This window comes from Rhea americana, unplaced genomic scaffold (assembly GCF_003343005.1).
Source record: "Rhea americana isolate MKP2758 unplaced genomic scaffold, rheAme1 scaffold_67, whole genome shotgun sequence".
NCBI lineage: Eukaryota > Metazoa > Chordata > Aves > Rheiformes > Rheidae > Rhea > Rhea americana.
Window position 1 is genome coordinate 1340201 of NW_028186834.1, and position 24528 is coordinate 1364728.

Below are 24528 nucleotides of genomic sequence, written 5' to 3' on the forward strand. Positions count from 1 at the left end.
GAATCAGCAATAAAAATAGCCAGGTTTTGTACCTCTTTCTGAAGAGCTCAGAGCACTTTTATAGGCTTTGTAAATGCTTGGTTTCTTCCAAAAAGACAAATGCATACTTTCCATGTAATTACCCTAGGCTAGTGACAAGGCCAAAAGCAAAGCTGCTGTGAATGTTCATGCCTCTTGCAATACTCTACACTGAGCGACATACACACTGCAAGCTGTCTCGGCCGAGGACAATTTTGGGGACCAAAAGATACAATGCAATTGAAATGGAAGTACAGACAGGTAGCAAAACACAGCATTATTGATATTCTGCCCCCAAAGAGTCTTCAGCCTTCTGTAAGTGCAAAGTTTCACTGTCAAGCTCTGGCAGAACACAACACTGGATCTTAAAATAACACCACTTTGATTACCTTACTTCCTTTTACTCTTTGCTTGAATTCCAACAGGATTTTAATGTCTGCTCTGTCAATAGAATTGTGTGAATAATGGTTTCGGCTTGGGCACTGAACCAAAAAAAAGAATGAAAAAAATGCAGAAGGAAAAAAAAAAGTAGACTGGAAAGAGATTGGGAGAGGATTTAGGAAAAAAAGGTAATATCAAGATAAAACTAATGTTTGTTTCAATGTAAAAAGAATATTTTGCTTTTATTACTTACATCCTCTTTTAAATATTTTGTTTTGTTTTGCTTTAAAATTGGTCTCTTTCATTTATAGAGAGGTAAACATGAAATGTACAATCCAGAAAAAGCTAAAAGAAAACATTTTGACTCGATGGAARCTTTCCTCCAGATCTAGAGAAAAAATTGTCAAAGTAAACCAAAATTTGCAAATAGGTGTCTATAACCCTCCCCCGCCCCCAAAACACAACCCAAAACAAAACAAAAAACTGTCTTCYTTAACAARTGTCATGTTCTAGTTACTGACTGCCTAGAACCAAAGAGATTACACAGATGGAAAACTAATTAATTGTATTTTTTWAAAAATGTATTAAACACTTTCTTCAGCAGGAAGACAACCCGGCAACTTCAATTCTCACAAAATAAAGTAACCTAGATACCCAAGCTGACTGTCTAGAAAGGAACGTTAATCACTCAGCAGCTTCGGAGTGCCAGATTCTTGTTTTATTACTGATCTGCATCACATTTCCTTGATCACATTTATTAACTAGAAGTCAGCTAAACTTTAGTTCAGTAAAATAAGAGTATCCTTGAATTAAAGTCTGTTGCTGATCTACGGATTAAAAAAAATGAAGCCCTTTTTGATATAAGTTTATATTTTTGATTATTTGGACACTAGGTTATTCAGTATCATAGAGGAAATGACTTTATTCTAGTGCCTCCTCTGTCAGGTTGATACATGACAGCCAAAAGCAAATTAATGGTCACCTGGGAATCACACCAAAACAGACTGATGACTTGTGGATATGCTTCTGAAAAACATTTTACAATCTAGAATATTGTTGATAGCTGAGATTTCATTTAGAGTATTTTAAGAAACGTTTACAAAATGCTTGGAAAATGAATTGTTATTTCTATGAATCATATTTGTTATTTCAGGAATTTATTGTTTTATTTCTTTTACATATACTAAGTATGTATCATAAGTGAACCCAGGTCAGAGTGTGCACCATAATCACTGCTCTGTTCACAAGTGTATTCAATCTATTCACGTATTTTTAATATAGCCTAATACAGATGTGAAATAAGAATAGAGTTCCTACAGTCTTCCGTCAGCCTGAACCCAAACAACATTTACACATTGACTCTAGTTGCCTGTCTTAGCATCTAAATGGGTAGTTTGGGAAACTGCCTACGAAGGTATACCAATTCCGGTTTGGACTGACATTTTACCTGCTGACCCTGAGCYAGTCTCTACTCGATTATAATCTTCGGTTTTCTTCAAACTACTAAAACGTTGCRTTCTTTTTATTAAGCCTTATGCAAGATGCCCGCCACCACCATAAGGGCASAGCACAAAAAAGATAATTACAGTCTTTATTTTCAAAAAATGAAACAAAATACATTTTTGCTACTGCCCAGGTACATTTTAAAATAAGGTTTTAATTGTGCTTGTGGTTTGGCATTTATTGAGCAACAATATTTAATGAAAGCAAGTGAACTGGAAAGTTTTCAGAGAGTTATTTTCATCCAGTCAATGTACAAGACCTGCCCAAATTTCTAATATCAAATACATACAACAATCTGATTAAGAATACACTACAAGCAGAAGATTACTCAATTCCTTGTTGAACAAGTTAACATAGCAGCTCTGAGAAAAATTAGAAACAGTTCTTGGGCTGTTTGCAAATGCAAAGAGTTTTCAAATACRTTCTTTGATCTGAGTTATACATCCACGGAGCTCATCACACAGGCACGCAATCAGTACCATCATCCCTCTTTCCTGTGCCAGCCTTTTGGCTTCACATGGGATTTACCCAAAGTATCCTTTGTCCACCACAATACTTTAGTAACTAATTAATGAACAACTTGATAAAAAAAATTATTAGGAAGAAGCACCTGATACAGTTCCCTTCCAATTCTACYCATTATTTCTTTGCCTGCTTTTCATTATACCATTCCCCGCAGATCCTACAGAAGAGGCACACTGAAGGGTCATGGACCAGACACTAAGAGCTTCTCACCACCACAGCGCACAGTCCCACTAACTTATCGGCAGAGATCAGAGATACTGCTAGATGGAAGCAGGCAGAGCTGGCACTCACAGAGCAATGAGAGGACGACGGCCTTTTCAGCCCTCCCACATTCTCACCTACCCTCACTGCTCCAAATCATAAATGATGGGCTCCAGCTGYGCTAGGAAAAAATGCTGTGTGCACCAGGTGGGCCCTTTCATTAAGGACCCAAATTCTCTGCTGGAGAAAGGCGCTTCCCTCACCCCTCGCCCCTTATCATGGCAGGTGCTTTGGGAGCTCAGCGGAGAACAGGGATGGTTGGGAAGCTGCTGTGTGTGGCTGCTCTGCAGCCCACCCGCTACAAACAGGGCGGACACATCCCAACTTCTAAGGGCAACTCAGCTAATGGTCTGCAGTAGGAGGAGAGCATCGTGCCAAAAAGCCTGGCATCAACAGGAAAAGGAAGACATCTTGCAGGCAGGGCTATGCAGAAGCATCAAGTTACCAAATCAACAAACTCCAGCCCCAATGAACTCCACTGTTAAGAAGAGAGTACATAGGATTTTGTCATTTAACAAGGTCCAAAAAATGTACTATTTCCCTCTTTAGGCATTCAGTGGGAACACTTGAGTAACCACGCTGGGCAAGGGCTACAGAAATGACTGGATTTTAGGCTACAGATTTGAATTCTACAAAAGACACTGAAGTAAACGAGAACACACACAGCAGCTACCCTAAATGCCTTCATCAGCGCAGTTACTTGCACAGTGTTCTGAACCTCTGTATAAATGCTAAGCACTACCACAGCCCTTTTGCTGCTTCACTCATAGCTGATTCGTTTTGCAGTTTCTCATGATTTCCTATCAGCTTCCAGCTACCAACTAATCAACTATCCCAAGCAAAACACTTCATGCAGTTCTGCTGCTTACTCCAGTTATTATCCTGGAAAATATACCAATTATTTCAGTGGTAATCTTCTTAAGAGAACATTATACAAGGAACAAAGTTTATAAACAAAGCAATTAGCACTACCAGATTGACAGAAGGATAAACTGACATTTTCAACTTTGACTTTAAGGATTTTGATGCTCTTATCCTACTGGATTAGAGATTCAGCTTAAAAGTAGTATGAACTAATGCTTCTAATCCGTTTAGTGATCTGGATATTTCCTTGTAAAATCTTCTAAATTAGAAAATAGAATAATGTTTCAGTATAGTGACAATACTTGCCCTGGGCAGGAGAGAGCAGGGGGAGAATGTTCCAACATTGCTTGTTGCAACTAGAATATGCACAGAGAAATAATAGTGAAAAAGGTACTGTGAGACTTAAGAGTATCTTGATGAACAATTAGCTAAAGAAAACACACTTCAAAGGCATGGTGCCTCAAGGAACCTTAACCTGAGAGAACAGTTTGAGCGAAGATCCGTGAACATTTGCCATGTTACCTGCTTTTCCTTCAGTGTCTCCAGCTGGTGCACAGAAATAGATGTTGGCACAGCTGTGGAGAGCAAAGCACACGGTGCTCCTCAGCAATACAAGGATCCACCTGCACAGGTCACTGCAGAACTGGAGCTACAACTGCGATCACATAGCTGAGGACACCATCTGCACAAAATTCAGTGACTTCTCTCCACTCTCTACTGGATTTTAGCTATGTCATTTCGTAACGATTGAAGATATTGCTCTATTTCCACAAATTTGCAAGAAAACAACATGTATTTCTTAATGCATTTCAGAAGAATCTTTGCTCTTCAGGCAAAGCCACTGCTATTTAATTCTATCAGTTACTAATGCCTCATAAATGACAAAYTACTTTTAACCACTTGCCAATTAATGCATCTTGTTACCAATTTAGAACTATTTCTTGTGATGAGCTTAAGCACAATGTAATAGAAGAATTCTCCACCTCAGACATAATATTAGGCTTTAAAGCTCCACAGTTTTTCCTCTTTTGAGATTATAGTACAGCCTCAGTGTGACTAAGGGCTGCAAAATCGGGCTCGATGTAATTGAATCTAAAGATCTGACAATGCTGACCTTATCAAGAAATGAAACTTCTGGCTGAAGTTCAAACCATGTACAAGCAATAAGCTCTTGCTGGTTGTTTGTAAACGTCATATAAAAATGTACTTATTTCATTATTAACAAGTTGTAAACTGAACAGGCTGCAGGTCTCAAACTGCTGCCAAGTAAGTAAAGTACAACCATCTCATTTATATGCCATCTAGTTCTTGTATTAATTTTGGCAGCACAAATAAGCATTCCTTAGCATCATTTTGTAAGCAGGTTGTGAAAACAAGATAAGCACTCGAAATGCACTCTATAAACTCAGGCTAGAAGAAATGCAAAGGTCCAGACTAATTTTGTTAATGGTCACAGCGCTTCTGGCCTCAGTGGAAGCCCTACTTCAGTACAAGACATGAAAAAACAAGAACAGAACAAAACAAAAAAAAACCTAGGGCAAATCAAGTGATTAGTATCACACTATTATCATGATATAGCCAGCAGAAAGGGGTGCACTGTACACCATCGTGACAATATGTAACTTACACTGGTGAGTCATCTCATTTAGAATGAGACCAGAAGGCTCCAAGCAAAATCCCAGATAGTATTAAAGCTAGACTTCTGTGATCAACTCCAAAATCCGAGGGTTTCACAAAAATTCTATGAGGATCTACTGTAAATAATTGCAATTGCTCTTCAACAACAACAACAAAAAAACATTTTGAAGGAAGGCACAAAAAAATAAGAGGTTTTTAAGATGATACAGTTACATACCCTTATTGTCCTTGCATACAGCTTTCAGGATGCGGCTTCCAAGCCCGCATTTTCCATGGTCAGTCACACACATTCCTTCTGAAATGATCCACTCGTAACACACTGGGTCTTCACAAGGAATAGATTCAGTTAAATGCGGACAATCTGCCAGAGTGCCCACAGAATCTGCGATCACATGTCTACGTCTCATTCTAAAGCCTGAAAAAAGAGAAACTGAATTAGCTTAAAAATTGCAAAAAAATATTTATACTAGTAATTTGCTAGCAAGAGGACAATATGAGGTATRTAGAACTAGGGAATACAAAAATAAACAAGAGTACAACACTTGCAACTACTGAATTGATTGGGACAGTATTTGGCTGTATGTGCCTACAGTCTGGCATGCAGAATCTACTGTTGAGTAAAGAACTCCCAAAGCACAAATTTTTCACATTTCTTTGCTATTTCCTGTATTTGGAAATGAAAAGGAAAAGCAGCCAAATAACAAGGTAACAATAACATCAGAGAGAGAGAAAAAAACAAAAAAAAAAAAGAAAAAAGAAAAAGGAAAAAAGAGAAACGTAAGAAATTGAAGATATAAAAGGCATCTACACTCTTCTAAGGAATCCACTAATGAAAAGACATGTTTTGAGACACAGCAGAGCAGTTTACCAAGAAATTAGTATTCCACCTTATGAAGATGCAAGGATTTGTGATACATAATGCATACCAGACCTCTTTGAAATGACATCCTACCAAATTGGTAGATTTGAACATAAAGTGGAAGAAAAAGGTTACAAAAATAATGAAAGAATTGATTACATGGATCTACCTCCTTCTGAATAAAACCAAAAGTCATATTGCTATAAAAAATGCAGAACTAAATGCAAGTGTCTTTCAGTAAGTTTTGTTATGTAAATGATAAGAAATTAGAAAGGCAGAAGAAAATACGCACTAATCATGAAACAGAAAACAAAATTAAAAAATGAAGCATTCCAGAAAATACAACAGACTGAACTTCATGATTCTCTAAACAGTAAAAAGAAATCATTCAAAATAATTTAAAAATGAAAAGGTTTTGCAAACCTTTGCATTAAGAAAAAATGTATTTTAATCTTTTTCAATTTGAAAAATTCTGACCAGCTCCAATCACTTAAGAAATCTTTATTATTTTCTTAAAACATCGTAATTTCCAAACAATAATACTCATTGCCTGACACATCCTCCAATAATAGCTTTTCAGTATATTTTTGAATGGAAGGAAAAGTCCTGTAATGAAACTCAGAGTGTTCCAAGCAAAGAAGATGTACTTTGGGCAATTAAGATGTGAGGGGTATTAAGCAATATTCTGTGCACGCTCTTACTCCAAGTATCTAAACAACAAGCAGGACAACGAGAACCAACTCTCAGGTCAGCCTAAGCTACAGCCTGGCAGTGCCAACATACCTCAGGTCTGATTCTGCCGTGCTCTTCCTTCCCTCCCACTTCTATTAAAATTCAAGGGGGAGTCTACTGACTTCCCAAGAGGAATTCTGTATTCCTCCTGAATACCCAGGGATTTGGTGAGACTGGAAGGGGACCACAGAGGAACAGCCAGGTAGTTCGGAGCTTTGCAGTCGCTACTTCAGAAAACTCTCCCTTTGTACAAGTTCAGTGTAGGATAAAAGGACCTAAATCAGGCTGAAAATCTTACCCATTTTTTTCAAAAATAACTGCAAAAACCCTTTAAAGGTAATATTCCACTCCTGTATGCACATCTAAGCGTTTCATTCTATCGGAGAACGACTTATCAAGTTCTGAGTTCCCAGCGTGGAATTTGACACCGTTGCTCTTGCARTCTTCGCCTAATGCTACTCGTCGTAGGTCACGCAGTGCTACGAGAAACCCTCACCTCGTCTTCCCTGGCGATCCTGGCAGTTTTCGGGAGCGCAGGGGCCCCACGCCGACCAGGAGGAAACGGCGCACTCCGAGGGACACGGGACGCTGCAGAGCTGGGAGGCAGCGGGGACAGGGCCCAGGCACAGCTTCCCATCAACAGGTCTAGTGACTAAGAAAAGAGGGAAAAAAAAGAAAGAAAAAGAGAAAAAAAAAGTAGTGGCAACCAGGTATTTTAATGGGTAAGTTCGGTGCCTGTTTTCCACGCTGCCCGAGTAAGGGAATGGAGCCTCATCGCCGGGTACCCCGACACCTCGTCCCACGGCGCCGCGGCGCRGGGGCATCCCAAGGGGAGCCCCGACGCTCACGCTGCTGCAGGGGACCAGGCTCAGCTCCACGCCAGACCCCCAAATCTGCCAAGCACCAACCGCATCGATACAAACTATAGAAAAGACAGCTCCCTTTGTATACCCACTTATCATGAGAGATCTCTGCTTTCAATTTATTTCTCTCACCTTTTAACTTTTGGGGGGGGGGAGGGTGAACAGGAAAAGAAGGAAGAAGACTCTTAAATCCGTCTTCTGAGTCATTACATGATAGTGCATTTTAATTACATTATGGGCTGAATTTGGCTGTCCCTTTAGATAAATCAATATCAAAGCAGTCTTTCAAAAGRCAAAGGCTTGTTTGAGTTTACTGTGCCATAGTATCACCAAGACTTCATTAATTTTTATAGCTACTGAATTTGCTTTATCCTCATTTTTTATTTTTAATGTCTATTTTTCTTTGCTTCCATGCATAGAACTGACTTGAAAAGGATTTTAAAAATAAGCCCAATATATTAGCAATCTTTTCTTTTTCTGATACTTTACCATCTTCCTTAAAATGAATCACTTAAATCATTTAAAGAAAAAAACAATTTTTCTTCTTTTTTTCTAAACACAGGATCTCAGTGCTGAAAATCCCAATAAATTTTGATCTGCAAGTATTGAAGCTGAGACATAAGACTAGTATCAATAGCATCAATGCCTATGATTCCAGCTCCTCAGAATAACAGGATTAAATATTAACAGCTGAAATTTAATTCTGACCTGAAAGAAAACACACTAGTAAAAAGACTTTCAGAACAATGTTTTAGACACTATACAGCCTTTGACATGATCTCTTCGAGATTACAAGTCAGCATAAATCCAATYCACCTGAATGCTAACGTAAACAGACCTTTTCCAGAGACTGTGCAAGTAAAATGATGGACAGAATGAGATAAATATTAGAGTTTTAAAGATAAGAGTATTTATTTTACCAAGCAGCCTCATGCATCACTTAACCTGCCTTTCAGCATTAAGCTTTGCAAAAGTGCGTAGTGTTTTTTGAAGAGCTCACTTGCAGAAATGAAAAAAAAACACATTTCAGAACATACAGTTAATTCAAAGAATTAAGTCCAGTCCCCTTCTGCTATACTCCAGGTTTCATTGTTAGCAATGTCTCTTTTCTCTGTATTAACTTATACAGAAAAACTGTTTCATCACTAGATAAAATTAATCACTAGACAAAGCTGGTAGGTTCTCCAGCCAGGACACTGAATGGCTGCAACCAGTGAATTTTAGTTTAAGAAAGAAAAAGAAAAGAAAAAGAAAAAAAGGAAAGTTAACAACAAACAACTTGAAGGAATGTGTTATTTTTGGTAGGCCAAGGAAGACTCCTYCCTGCTTTGGAGGAAATCCTTACCTTCCTTTCTCTCACGGCCAGTTTCCAGCTCTTCTTCTCCTTTGGGCTGATTCCTAGTCTTTTACCGGGAGTTCTTTTCCTGTTTTGACTTCCCAGGACCAAGAGCATATTTGTCACTAGAGTAAGACTGCTGGTTCTCCCACCTCCCTAAGTAATTCTGTATGGTCTATAAAAAAGTACCTTAGAAAATGCATGGATTATATTAATGAAATATCGTAACACGTTCTAGGCCTGTGCTAGTTTATACTCCCACTGCACCAACTATAAACCTCTGGTGAAAGTCTTCAGGAACAAGAAAAGAACAAAAAGGAACAGGCTGCATTAACAAGCACGTATACAACATCATCCTTTAAAAGAAACAGGTYGCTATAAGAAGCCTCTATTTCCAATGAGAAGCAGCGACTGCATGGACCACAGGAGCTCTCTAGGAAAGACCTTCTTGATTTGGTCAGCCATTTGATAGGCAACTCCCACTTCCATCAGCTGATTTCCACCGGTTCTGTTAAAAAGCTTGATGTGACTTTTGTCGGAGCGCCTGCTTCGGCTCGGCTGCTTTCGGTCTCGTGACCATGCCTTCGCCCTGTGCCACAAGCTACAGCGAGGAGGGAACGGGGACAGATTTCGAAGCCGAGAGGAAGACCCAAGGCAGAGGAGCGCTGCTCTCGCGCCCCTTTGGGCGCCCCAAGCGCTCCGGTGCGGGCACACCGCGACGACCGCCCGGCTCAGCGCCCCACCACGCGCTGCCGGCGGGCGCCACATCACGCCGACGCCGTCACGTCTTTCCACAACCGCCCGCGGATTCCTTCAGCGCGGCGCCCGAGCCCGGGACGAACCGACTGCCCCTAGTTCTGCGTGCTTGGCGAGGAGCCTGGCCGGATGCTAGCAATCGCTCTCTTCAGTCCTTTGGCCACCGATAGGATTTCTCAAGCTTTACTTTCTCTTTGACACAGTTTTGTTTCTTCTTAGCTTCCCCTTAACAGTCACAATTTAATTTAGCTCCTTACAATAACGCATGAGTCATATAACGTTTTTAAAAAGCAGCATTCATTCCCCACAGAATCCTCCGGACTACTGCTATTCTTCATACTCTAATAAATGTCCTTCTTCAATTAACTACACTGTGTCTTTTTCCACGAACCTTTTAGATGCGGAAACTCTCTCAGAYTGCAGCCTCCCAAAGGGCGCAGAGAGCCGGCACAGGGATGTGCCGTTGCAAAGGTTCAGGAAAGCCAGCTCACGGCATGCCCACGGCAGGTGAACAGAGCTGCTAGACCCGTCTTTAAATAMTGGACAGCCTCCTGATTTTGTTCACTAACTGACTTTGTAAAGGCATCTTCCTATATTCACAYAGAAAGAGTCATTTTTATGGAATTATTTGCTTTGGAGAAGTATTTGTCTAGTATTCTGGGAGGGTAAAGAAAAAGGTAGAAACAAGAGTCAGGGAAGGAAAGAGTGGGAAGGGAAGGCAATATCTCTGATTCAAGTAGCACTGTATTTATTTCACTTGTTCATATGTTTTAAAAATCCTCTCTTTCCAATCTATAGACTAAATTTGAAAAAGCAATCAAGTACTAATCTGGGAGCCTCTGAAACATTGCACATCTCTATAGCTGTTATATTGAATCTATCCTTTATAAATATAACTACAGCTGTTCTCAGCACCAGTGTCTGCCTGAAGTTTGAATTTTACTATTTGCTGTTATTTTCAGGTTATTACTACCAGCAGGAGATAATAAATTGGGTTCTAAAGTGTCTTGTTTCCCAATATATTTTCACTGTGGTCCTGGATACTGATTTTGGGGAGAATGGAAAAAGAAATCAGCTCTGATACAATTATTTGCATAATGTATTTTTAAGCCAATAAATAAATCACCTGTAAATGTAGTCATATGTATTCATACTTGCAGGCACATATACCAATACTAAGTTAAAAAGCAATGATGGTCAAGCAGAGAGAGGAGGTAAAGGACTGCATTTTGGTTGAAGTGATTCCTTTCAAATTTACTTTTTCACTCTCCAGGAGGTAAATAACTTTTTCCTGGACCTCAACTTCATTTCCCCTTTAGAACAACAACAAAAAAAAATACTTCTGATATTAACAGCCATGTGAGACATTTCTAAATACCTCTAACGTATCCAGAATACAAATAAAGAACATCTGAACTCTCTCTTCTACATGGACACAGGCTTTGTTTTAGTTAACATTCAAATCTTAAGGCAACAAATGCAGGTATTTACAATATCTTTTGGCAAAAGTATGTCAAATTAGTTATTACCAGAGTTCAAGAAATCAATGGTGTATCTTTGTAAATGTTCTTACTGCCTGTGCCAGGACTTACAAACCAAAGACTCCTGAATCGATACAAAGTGAAATTACTTGAGAAACCCACAAGGGAGAGAACCGTGTTATAAAAACACCTACCTGTGTATAGCATAATAGGGATTAACCAGCACAACAYTTGAAAGTAATTTCTTTAACCTGAAAGATTTGTTTTTAGAGTGARAACAGAAGATTAGACAAAGGAGAACCGGGGAATGCAATTTAGCAAGCCTGCAAATGGCACCGATCCCAGCCCATTGCACCACTCCATTAAAACAGCCTAATGCACCCTGCACCTGACGGAAAGGGAGCTTTATGCTTTTAAAAAGAATCAATTAGTTTGGAAGCCACAAGGCACAAAGTTAAAGTCCTATTATCAATTAAAATCTATTTAATAGACAGGAAACAAAGTATGAATAGAAGGCTAATCACAGCACGAAAGCAGGTTAATAGCAGATTGCCAAGAGCGACAATGGTTTAATGCACTTCAGAACAATAAAGATGCTTGCAACTTTACTGAAGTGACATAGATTATTAGCATTTCAGTGAATAGAAAGTTTCCCTCTGTTGTACAACAGGATCCTGATCCCAGCTGGGCTCTCCTCTTCGTTCGCTTTGGCAGACTTCATRCAGATTATCAACGGAAAAGGCAAATTTGGCAAGGTTTCACACCGAACGCGGTGCTTCCCCGGGGCACTCACCCGCGGTGAGTTCAGACCACGGGTGACAAGAGAAGTTGAGAGCGTCCAAGAAGAAAAGCGGAGGGAAGAGGGACGCAGGGGTGCCAGTAAAGGCAACCGTGAGAAGGGAAAAGGGAATCTGAACGATGTTCACGCCTCGCAGCAGCAGAGCTGGGGCCCGGTGCGCAAACCCGGGTTCGCTCTAACGCGTCCCGCTCCAGAACCGGCGGCAGCTCCGGCAGCTCCTCGCAGCGCCCCAGCCCGGGGACGGCCACCCGCGAGTCCTCCTGCTCTTTCATCTGAATCGAGGGCATGGCTTGAGCGCAACGCAGCTCGCCTTCCTCGTGGTGACAGCGGGCAAAATTACTCAAAACAAATCTTCATGATTTTGAATAAAATCAATCTAATTCCTGTGGCAGGAAATAACTACAAATTACAAATGCTTTTAACTTTTCAGATTTCAAAGATAAAGACCTGAGCTAAAAGCTAGTATCTCATGCAAACTGATGGGGAAGCATATTATTTGCTGCGTCCCAGAGCAAGCTATATAAATAAATGTATTTTTGATGAAATAAATATTTCATGGTCACATCAAATGTCTTGTTGACAAAAAAAACGCATATTCTTTTTAAGGCACTTTTAGAAGGCATATTTTTTCACTGTCAAAGTCTTTTGTATGTATTCTTTTCATTTCACTTTAATTAGTTTCTAGACATGAAAGAACTGAAAATATTATACCTCTAAAATACATAGGTGGCATTTCCCTAATGGGTTTGAACTCAAATTTTAGAAATGTGCATTTAAACAATATCATCAAGGACCCCAAAGAATTAAATATTATTATTATTTGCTGTCTTGTTTCTAACAGGTTCCCCTGAATAAGCCAGCTGTTATATATTTATTTTTCCGTTATGTGACTTTAATCTTGTAAATTCTGCTCAGTATTTGGTGAGCTTACAGATCAATAACTCGGCATCACAGCAATATAAATCTGATGCAGGCTTGTCTGAATACATTTTACACTTCAGAGGTGTATTTTTCATCTTTTCTAGCCAGGAAGGTCATAAATAACTATATAACATAAATAAGAATAAATAACTAGTTTGGGGTAAGGGAGATGCTTAGGCATTTTGGTTTAGTTTGGGGCAGGGGAGAACAGGGGTTCCCCCTGAGAACTTGGTTTCAGTGAATTTGATCACCTAATCTACATGCCGGATTATCCTGTTGCTGAATCATCAGCCAGCCAAACAAAAATTTTCTCATCCGTTGCCGACCATCAGTTATCCTTCCCCTATGTTCCTAGTCAAGTTTTCTTATCACTAACACACTCTAACCTATTCCTTTTCATTTTTTATGAACCAGACAAGACATCAGGATTTAAGCATCAAAAGTCCCTAAATTCTAATTTCCTCAGAGTAAATCAATCTTTCCATTCCTGCACAGAGGCATAAATTTGAAAAGCAGTGCTCATTTAATATAGGGCAGGGCTCRCACTCAGTCAAATACCGCATACCCAGCAGCCAACTGCTACAGACAGCTTTTCTGCAACAACCCAGTCCCTTTCCAAAGACACGCAAGATGGGAACAGTCTTAAATGTTAACAATCTGCACCACCAACTTACAGCTTCTGAGGAGTCGGAACTGGTGGTTCGCACGACAGCTAGCGCTCCAAGGACACGACGGCGTGCTGTGCAAATAGCACTCTTCCCTGACGTCTTTCACTTCCTGAAACTACCTCCATAGCTTATTGAACAGATGCTGTATTTCCAATTTGACACATTAATCTCCCAAACGGCATGCAYTGGAAGATCATGATTCAGAGCAGAAGAACTTGCAGGAAAAGAAATGGCATCCGGATTAAGAAATRGAGCATACCAAACAGGTAAAAATGTGTATTTTAAGCCAAAAACCCCAAAAGAGTAGAAAGAAAGGGATAAGAATAAATCCATAATAATATAGGGAATGGAAGAGGGGAGTCCTCAAATGTATCTTGGAGCAACTCCAGAGAGGCACTGAACTAGAAAAAATAAAAAACATCGCCTAAACATCTCTCATACAGGAATTAAGAATAGTCCAAAAATCTTCTCACCAGGTAAGAAGAGATCAGACATTTCTGTCTATCAGAAGTAGGGAGAAAGTTCAACATTTTGTGGAAAAGACAAAAGGAAAAAAGGAACCCACATCCTTGGAAACCCACACGAGGAGGGCTTGGTAATCATCAGAGCTGGAAGGAGAGGGCAGAGGAATGCTTTCTGACTGTTTGGGGATACACCAATGAAGTGACTTGTAAGACAAAAACATGCAAGGCCATACACAAGGATGGATCAAAAAGTAACATTATTCATACTGAAAAGTTACTTGAATATTTACTAAGTCTTGAACTTTAAAGAGATTAAAGGAGTTTTAACCAATATATTCTGTTGTTACAACTGGTGACACACCATAGTGTGTTTCTAAAACATAGAAATCAGATCTAAGATGAACTGGATGGAATCCTAAAAACAAAACATAAGATCTATGGTGGAATGAGTAAACCAAGAAATTAAGTCTATCAACAGCAGACAGACTGCATAAATCTTATAAGAAAGAGGAATTAAAATGTAATTAAATAAGACTTTCACAAGAAAAATTTCTGCAAGGTAACAACAAAAGGTATCTAAGAATAAATAAAGCACAATTACTCCATTGCTCCCGAAAATGACAAAAGTCAAAGATATCATTAATTTGATAAATCTATTTCTTTTATCTTAAAACACGATATGATGACAATAGAAAGAAGATACACTCAAATCAAAAATCATCCAAAAATAAATTATCCCTATACATTTTAAGCATAGTCAAGTTTCTTTTCTGTGTTTTACTAAGAATCTTAATAAGTTTTGTTATGGAGAGGTAAGGTATTTTGTTGGGAGATTTCAATTAAATCATAATTCAGCCTTTGATAGATTAAGAGGGATGAGAATTGCAAATGGAAGAACGTTTGAAGAGCTATTAACTTTTAGAAAAAGGAATGTGAGTAATATTTGGACAATGAAGGGCCTATATTTAAGGATTAGGCTTATTATTCTAGAATGATATTTTTCATGTTTTTAATATTAAGGGAAATATTACCTCAGTATCGGGAGGAGTGATCAGCTACTTTGATCATTCACTGGTATATCTGATATTAAAATCCAAGAATAAATAAATAAATATCATGGACAATAATATGATGGAGACAAATATTAAGCAAACAAATATTAAGCAAATTTCTAGAACTTCCTGCAGAATTAAATGTAGATTTTCAGGTGGAAAATAACAAAGATTGAAAGATGCAATGAGTTGTTGGCCAGGCGGTAATATGAGATAAATTTTATTAGTAAAGTTTACTGTGCTGGGAAAACAATAAAGAAGTCTCAAGGAAGAACAGCATTTCACAAAGGTCTTTTCAGTCCTATAATTAGAACTTAAAGTAGACAGGCTCCAATAACTTTATAAGAAAATTCTGAAAGTGAGAGGTAAATTGGATCTCATTCAAGGAAGTAAAAAGAAAAAATGTCAAGATATATAAAGCACAAATCTTATGAAAGAATGACAGGGCAAGCAGACCCCTAGTTAGAAAGCTACAGAAAATATGGAGAAAATGGCAGTCCTAGTCACTAGAGACAGCAAGGGACGACCRGTAACTAGTTCAGATAAGAAAGACGACACTTCTGGAGAATTGCGTAAAGAATGTTATCCCCTAGACTACAGATAAAGAGTTATAATCTCTAGAAATGTCCCCAAAGCAAAATTTAATTAAAAAACAAAAGGATATTCCCTGGCTTCCAGAACAGAAAGCAAAAGTTCCTGAAGAAGATTCCATGTAGGCACTTCATCTGTTCCTTCACAATTTGAAAAACACAGACACAATCCCTAGACTCTAAAAGAATTTTAATTCTTGTATTAGTGTACTTATTTAATGTGATTGGGTAAGAAAGCAAGGACAGTTGTATCTCCAAATGAGGAGAGAGATTGCATAAACTGATCATTGTATAATACTCTTCCATACTGCTACCAAATGTATATTTTTTTTAGTACACTGAGGATTGTGAGTCAGTGATGTTTATCCACATTACTCAAATTTTTATGAGAAAACTATTTGAATAATTATCTAAAATTATTACTTTTCAGATAATATTTATAAAATCAACACTTTCAAAATCTTCTCTTGCTCCAGAAAACTACCCTTACAGAAGAGGGACGAAACAGTTCTGAAAATAAGTTGAAGATCTACATTTCTTCTTTATTTTGAAGTGCTAGAGCATCTATATAAGTGAACAGATTAACATTTAAAAGGAGGTACTAACATGGGTAACTACCACCATTTACTTCTACAGTTTTCTCCAGSTTTGGGACTTCTGGGCACAGAGATCAGGGGGCATCCTCAGATGATGGGAAGACAGGACAGACTGGGGCTGTGATGCAGGGTTGCTCACTGTACATATTCTATGCTGCTTTTTGTGCAAAACTTGTTTCCTCCATAAAAGCAACATCATTTCAAACACATCTGCTGCTTCTATCTCCGGATATAAAATGAATGACAATAAATCAATTGTTAGATGGCTACCTTTCTGTGAAAAATCAGCCTTATAAATTTAAACAGTTTAAAGATTTCTGTGATATGCTTAAAGAAAAAAAACACAAGGACCTTTTTAAACCTAATTACGTACAATTAACAAAAGTCTTACAGCAGAATAACAATGTAGATTTCTTGGATGGGCAGAATAGCACGAATACCATGAAAAATAGTATAGTTCTCAAAATGAAGGTTTCTATATATTGGCTTATCCATACATACAGATATCTGAATCACACAACACTTTAAACACTTACCAAGCATTCCCGGACAGCTTCATCTAAACACATGGAAGAGTCTTCAAATGCAACAATATTATATGGGACTTCAAAGATTAGAAGACAACAATTCATAGATTTGGAGGTAGAAAGCCTCCAAATAGTAGATCATAAACTCAGCTGAAGCTGGTATGGGATAATTACTTCAAATTTTTATTGGTATGAAACAAGAATAGTACAAAACTGGTTTCTTAGGTGAACGTTGAATAGAAAAACAACTTAAGCCGCTTTTTAAATTCACATGGTCATTCAGACCACCTTGCACTCTTTTGATAAGCAAGAAAAGTTCCTCTCACTTATCACCCATGTTATAAGTACAGAATTCTTCCCTAATGCTTAAGCAATAACTAACTAGACTTGGGTTATGGTAGGGATGTCTTAGGTCACCTCTTTGTGGGGGAAAAAATATGAAATCTTATCAATACATTTCTGAAATAATACCAAGACGGAAGTTGTTAATTTTCAGTATTTTCAATTCAGAATTCTATAATCAAAAAAAATCAAAAGATTTCAAGGACTGAATAACTGGTATATAGGGACTCAAGAAAACAGAGGCTTAATTCTAAATACATACATTTTAATAAAAGAAGAAATAGATGACAAAACCAATCAAATGAAAGAATGCGAGAGAGATCCTGCAGGGATAAAAGAGCTTGGTGCAATGTATATAAATACTTCACAGCTAGTACCTGTCTCCAAGAACAATTCAATACATATTATTCAAGAATGCTGCTGGAAAGACCATGGGACAAAATCTTATTTTACATATGTCACTGTGCTTAGGTCCAAATTCTCTATGGAAGTAAATCCACTGTGGTGGATAGTAATATCCTGTTAGACTCACTTGTTTGCTTACTGAATGATCCCTTTAAGGACATCAAGATGAAGAAACAAACTACTGTATTTTCATTAGTAACTGTTAGACTCCACATGAGCTTAAACATAGAAAGATTAACTTCCCCATCTTCTCCTCAGCACTGAAAAAATGGTACAGTAAAATGTGAGATACTCCAGTGAATAAATAAAACTATTCTATCAGTTCAGACTACCAAAAAAAGAGCCAAGAGAAGCCAATATTCCTTATTATTCAAAGAACAAAAATTGATCAGCCAGTAAATGAGAGACACTGAATATTACTGGGTAATAGGGAAGGACACTAGGTTTTCCCCTCTTTGTATTTATGTTTCGCTACATTGTTGGTAGATGTGGTTTCCACTTTCTAAGGTCTACTGCAAATTAGCAATATTGCCTTGGTATGGTGAAAATAACTTCATAAAATAATAAAAAAATGTGAATGAACCCAGACAGTTAAACCTTACTACCCACTGACCTGCCCCACAGTGGTTGCATGGATCACACAGGTGGCAGAATGGTGAAGACAGTCAAGAAACACAAGGCTCCTCTCAAGAGGAGACTCTTCTTACTTGGAAACAGATGTGCTTCACTTGCTTATGCAGAACAACGGAGCCTTTTCATGTTAGGAGAGCAAGGTAGCACCAGATGTTTGGAACAGGTGAAGCAGCAACTATGTATGGGCTGAACAGAGATTAAAACGAGTCTAGTTTTCTAAAATCTTAGTGTCTGTGTAGGATGCTAGGACACACAGCGTGCCCTAGGAAACATTTGCTTTGGCTTTGTAAGCAAATAAATCTAAGAGATGATGTTGTGTTCTTATTATCTCACCATCTCTGCTCAAAAGCATATTCTACAGGAGCGCTACATACAGTAAATAAAATAGACCAAGATGAATTATTCATCATGCATCTGTATCTACTCATTATTCTTCTAAAAGGAAAATAACTCACTTCCAGAGTCCAAAAATTGTCTGTCTGCTCAGAAGTTGTGACAATATTATTTTGGCTTTTCCCTTCAAATCACAAGAAAGATTGTTTATCAATTTGAAGCAGAGGCTAAAGTCATATCCAGAATGGAGTGTGACATCTTATTTTATACTCTAAACCAGGACTAAAAATACTGATAAATGGATTCAGCTACCAGAGGGATGGGCTACCTGATATATGAGTCAGGAAGGAAACTCAATTACCAGGAAGACTGGTAAAGAAAATCTAGCTCCTTCTCTGTCCTCCAAAACCCCCCATATGAATATATCTACACAACCGGCAGGGGCTCACCCCYAGAAAGCTTTGGCTCCTGGCAGTCCCAGGGCAAGCAAGGAACCTGCACAGAGCCACRCAGCCCTCCTGCTCCTTCTCTCACCCAGAAACACCCTCATCGGCGACCGTCACTGCAACGATGGCATCAGCTAGCCTAAGCCATCTCAAGACTGCATGTTATGGTATCTTTYTGCTTCTCTGTCACAGCTGCCTGTGCCAGGCATTTCAGAATGACTCTGAGCACGTACCTTCCTTCAGTTTGTGCATCCCAAATTCTAGGCTGATCTGGACACAGTATACCTCCCGCATCTGTATGCCACCTCCACAAAGGGCTACATGCTTGTGGTGTCGAGGGTCCTGCTGGTCAAGGAGGAGAGACACTTGGCAAGTTTTCCACTCAGAAGTCCTCCATGAAAACCTTGGGAAGTAAAAGAAAATCAATAAAACAACAGTTTTGAAAAGACAGAGGGTGAGGCAGTGGTAGCTTGCGAGATGACAAAAGTGGAATTCTTCAGAATACTAATGAGTTTATTCTTTGCAGTAACTCTTCCTTGTTAAACACAAATACTGTTTGGAAATAGATTAAATGTTAAATTTATGACTGTTAAATATTTGTCATTTGTTAGTAATACTTGTAAAACGTCTCACACAGTACTAATCTCTAAAGCATCCTAAAACACTAAATCATCATAACATCTTCTGAGGAGGGTGCAAAAAGAGGAACAAAAGGTTYGATTAAGTGAAAAAACTAATTCTCTACCCTGTGTGCCAACCACTAAACTTCCCTCTCTCAGCCAATAACTAAACATCTCATTCTGAAGTGCACTTAATAGTTAAAACCCTACATACATTAATGGAGTTCCAAGCGCTRGGCAGTTTTTCTATAGGTGACAGTTTTATAAAGACCCAGAGTATTACTAATTCTTTCAARGAATTGACTAAAGTAATTTAGTTCTCACATTCTTCTCTCTAGAAGTTGTGATATATAGCAAGATGTAGCAAAAAAAAATTTTGTTCTGTATTCAGCTCACCCCAAAAGAACATAAATGGTTTTCAAAAAAGGATAATGTTCTTGGGCACAAATATGTGACTACTATATAAACAATTGTCATTGGTATATCCTGGTTTAAGCATCAAGAACAACACATTAAAACTATAAGGAAAAGAGTATTGCATATCAAGGAAAGGAAAAACTGTCATGTCTTGAAACGGAGGGCAAATTTCTCATACAGCATTTTTTCAGAWATAATTCATTTTAATTAACAGGTCACAGAATCAGTTCAAGAAATGTAAGCATGAAGTCTTCCTTCAGCTTCCTGACTTCAAATCTTAGAAACATTGTTTTTGTTAACCAATCTTTTTATATTACTGCCGTCTTATATCTTTGTTTTCTATATTCCATAGTTTACTCTTTCCATACAGTTTTTACTGTTTTAGTATGTGCAAGTAATTTCCTTCTTTCCTCAAAACAAATGCTCTGTCCTTTTAAATCGTTGTTAAAATGTCATATGTTTGCTGGCCTGATGACTGATCGCTGTAAGCTCAAGCAYAACTGGATAAATCTACAGAAAAAGACTTCTGTCTTGTAACTCTGTGCATTCTCCATAATAAATACCTGTTTGCCTGACTACAGGACTACAACTACTGAAAATAAACATGCATTTCAAAACTATATGAAATATATTAGTTTGCCTTAGCACATATCAATGTTCATGTAACATCTTATGTTGCAAATATAGGCAAAAGAATGATTTCTACCACAAACRCTTACGAATTTTTTTACACACTCATAGCAAACATTTGCGAATACTGCCAATTACTTTTAATTTACAGGTACTTTTCAGATGAGCTTCCACGATCTCTTAAATAATATGCAGTACCATGCGCAAATTTGGATACACTCACAGGGTTTATTACCAGCACAGAAAATACACTTTCTACATGACAAGCATGAAATAATTGAACTCCCACAACATATAAAGCACAGCCACGAATTCTTTCTTCTGTGGAATGCCTTAATGCATGTTTTGGACACGCAGAGTTAACACAGACTTCTGGTTCTCAGGAAGGCAAGGAGGCTGCTCCTCCTCAAGAACTAGGTGAACAAAATTCCTCCTCCACAGCCCTTTAGGACATCATACTTTTCAGGTCTATATTTTCAAAACTATGAGTCTAAATATAGAGCTCATACATCTCAGCTCCTCAGTCATGGAAATATTTCTTTCAGGGAAGTACTTCTTAAAACTGTAATTAAGTGACTAAGGAAAAATTCATTATTGATACCTAGCTTAGGCAGTCAGCTGTGAATTCTGGACCCTAAAGATTCATTTTTGAAGGTGTGAGCACCTGCCTCTTCTATTCAGCGTGAACTGTGGGAGTTAACACCTATGAAAATTAGGCCATCAGTGATTAAAATTATGCAAAGTAACTAAATCTGAGCTCAGAGATAATTAAACCTCATCAACCTCTGAATCTAAAAAAATCCCTTTAGATTTCTTCACAGAGTAAGTGGATACTCTGCTACGCTGCTGCAGAGCAATACGTAATGAACAGCTCTCAGGTGCCAGAGYTGGTGCCGGCTCTTCTGTGGGCAGCTCTGCAGTCTAAAACTGCACCAGCACATCCTGCTTGTTCCCAGGGGGACACGTCCTCAACCATGTGAAGCTTCAAAAAAAAAAAAAAAATCAAATTCTGGTCACAAGTATTAGCTGCTTAAGACGTACAGATTTTCACTGTCTTGAAAAAGCAACTACACTGGAAATGTATCTGACATACTGTTAGTCCACAGAGTGCAAAACCTAAGGTAAGAGCTTTGCAGGAGGAAACAGTGATCTCGGMCACTGCTTTGCAGCAGAATCTTTGCAGGCTTTTAAGCAGAGTAGCTGATATTTCCTATCACTTTGCCCAACCATGAACCATCATAGTTAACATCACTAAAACTGACTGCATAAACTCTGCTTAATTTTAATCAAAAGCTTGTTGGTAGTAATTCGTGAAGAACGGAGATCAGTGGCTGGCAAATGMCTATTTCTTTCCAACTTTAGTGGCCTTAAGCTAACTGTAGTTTTTCCAGTTGGATGAAGATGACCAAAGCCACCAATGCAACTCTGGATAGTCTGCACGTGAGGACATCACCCATCTTGCTGGATCACAGTGGAAAAGGTGTGGAACCGCAAGCCTTGGAGGAGACTACAAAGCCATATATCCCTGAGGAGGAGGCTGACCAAACAGGAACCGAAGGTAAAACCTGAAAACCACTGACCTCCCTGGAGACATACTACCTCAGCATTATAGGCTGTACCATTCATTCACTTTCCSTAGAGTTCCCTAGACGGGGACAACAATTTAGGAAGTGAAAGGGACATTATACATTCGGCTCATCAAAGATGGTCAGGTTCAGTGCATACTTGCAATCCCTATGCCAAAAACGTGTGGTTGATGACAATTTTTATGACAATAGATTTAGCATCTCATTTTAATACTTACCAATATTTTATTACCTGATTACCAAGAATAGATTATTTGGCCCAAACTCAACATACTTATAGTCCTAGCTGTGACCCAGGTTCATCAACAGACTGCCTTCTAGAGCTAAAAAATCGTGATCGTTGCCTTTGGCTTCCCAGAAGGATTGTTCCACTTTTTGACAATAACAGTTGAGTTGTAGGAAGTCTCACTACCTTCCCAATGTTGACAGAAGCCATCACCACTCCTCAGAGGGCTAGTTAGACAGTGTTGGCCAAAATGGGAACCTCCAGAATCTACACRCTGTTTTATGCCTCTGCTTAAGACAACGTGCAAACAATCTGCACAGCAGCCACACGCGAAATGCCCAGCCTAAGGCTGAAGAAGCAAAGCTTCACCATGGTTTGGCCTTACCTGAGGGGAGGGAAGGAGGCTGCCCAGCCCAGCTGAGGTCCTTGCTTCGTGCCCAATGGCAGAGAAGCACTATGGTCCCAGTAACATCAACACTGCCTTTAAGCTCGCTACAGTCCAGCTCTCAAAGTGTAACACTTGCAGCTCAGCTATATGATTCAGTGCATTTCCTTTAAAGTCCTCCCTGAGTCACAGTAACGCCTACCTTTAATTAGGGCACATAATTGGGGCTCATTTACAAAGTGAAACCACCACATTCATACCTCGGCAGYAACCTCAAGCCTTCTGTAAAAATCAGATCTTAAAAACTTCCCCATTTTCCATCATTTAGATTCTGAAAAGCTTTAAATTTCCAACAAAGCAAAGAGGTTTTTCCCTAAATCTCTGTCTTGTAACATAGCAACCACAACCAAAATGAAAGATTTAAACACATAATCGTAATTCTGGAAAATCTATCTATTCCCAGTGATCATGAAAGCTGCACATCAAGGATAAAATGATATAATATATTGTTTTTAAAATGATGACTCAGTGACAGCTAGGCAACAAACAAGTGCTTAGTATCCTTCTAATATACAGAAGTCTCTTGGTCTCTTCAGTCTACAGGACTCAGAGCAACTCCCTGGGAACTGGGAAAGTAAATAAGATACCTTCCTTAAAGATTTTAAGACTAACCTGATTAGGCAAATTCAAGCCAGAAAGAAAGACAGACAGGCTTACGTTGAGACCTCACTAATGAAAGAGAAATCCTTTAATTTCTGATACTGAGTTTCCTAGAATTCATTTTCTTCTTCTAAGGAGAAAAAAGAAATCTGTCTGGGTAAACCTCAGCAAAGCAACAAATGAGGTACATACAATTCCAGGGGAGCAAAATACAACAATTCTAGGTATTACAYTGCAAAAAGAATATGCTCAAACAAGAAGAGGAGTATCAAGGGCTTCCTATGCTAAATSACAAGGATTAACACTACATTCTTCTGCAGCTGAAAGCTACTGCTTTCCAGGCTGCACTACTTCTATTATCTCAGTCACCAATTCCCAAGTACCAGGCTGTAGCCTGTAATAGGCACAGATGACATCCCTTGCTGGCTGCTGACACATAAATAACCCATTCAGAAATGTTTGCCTTCTGTTTGTTAATACAAAATCCCTCTGGTCCACAGAGCATTAGTTTGGGTGTACCCACTAWACATGCTGCAACAGTATAGCTTTTCACTTCCTGCCTCTTTCTGCAGCATTGAYTGGCTAAATTAAAAGTTTACTTGCTAGGCAACTACTGTAAAATTCTCTTTAAAAGGTATTAGTGAATAAAGGTCATAGTCTATCATCTGCATTTTCAAATGGTAAAACCCTAGAAATAAGAAAATACCACAAATGGTTTGAAATACTGTTGGTTCAATGGTTATATTTAACCTGTATATCGAATGTTACTGTTCTGGGCTAGTCCATTAGAAAGTTTATCCCAGATCACACAGATACCTTGCTGGAAAGACGGAAAGACTGAAAATGTGCAGGCATGTAGAGTGAGAAAGGTTTAAGAGTTTGTATGCTCGTGAAAACTGTGGCAAAGCAATGCTATACTGCCAGAATAACAGGTTTCCCTCTATACCAAGAGTGGCACGTGACAAAGCCATCAGCGGTATGCACATTCCCACCTCGGGGCCTCTGCTGGYT

The 24528-nt window shown here is 38.7% G+C and overlaps 1 protein-coding gene across 1 annotated transcript in view; it reads right to left on the bottom strand.

The window, feature by feature from the left end:
* THSD7B (thrombospondin type 1 domain containing 7B) overlaps positions 1-24528 on the bottom strand; it is a 260059-nt gene that overhangs the window by 170463 nt on the left and 65068 nt on the right. Inside the window, exons 5-7 of the mRNA XM_085320933.1 lie at positions 19227-19396; positions 7278-7433; positions 5408-5605 (exon numbers count right to left, since the gene is read on the bottom strand). Coding sequence (XP_085177059.1) covers positions 5408-5605; positions 7278-7433; positions 19227-19396 — 524 coding nt within the window. The remainder of the gene's footprint in view (positions 1-5407; positions 5606-7277; positions 7434-19226; positions 19397-24528) is intronic.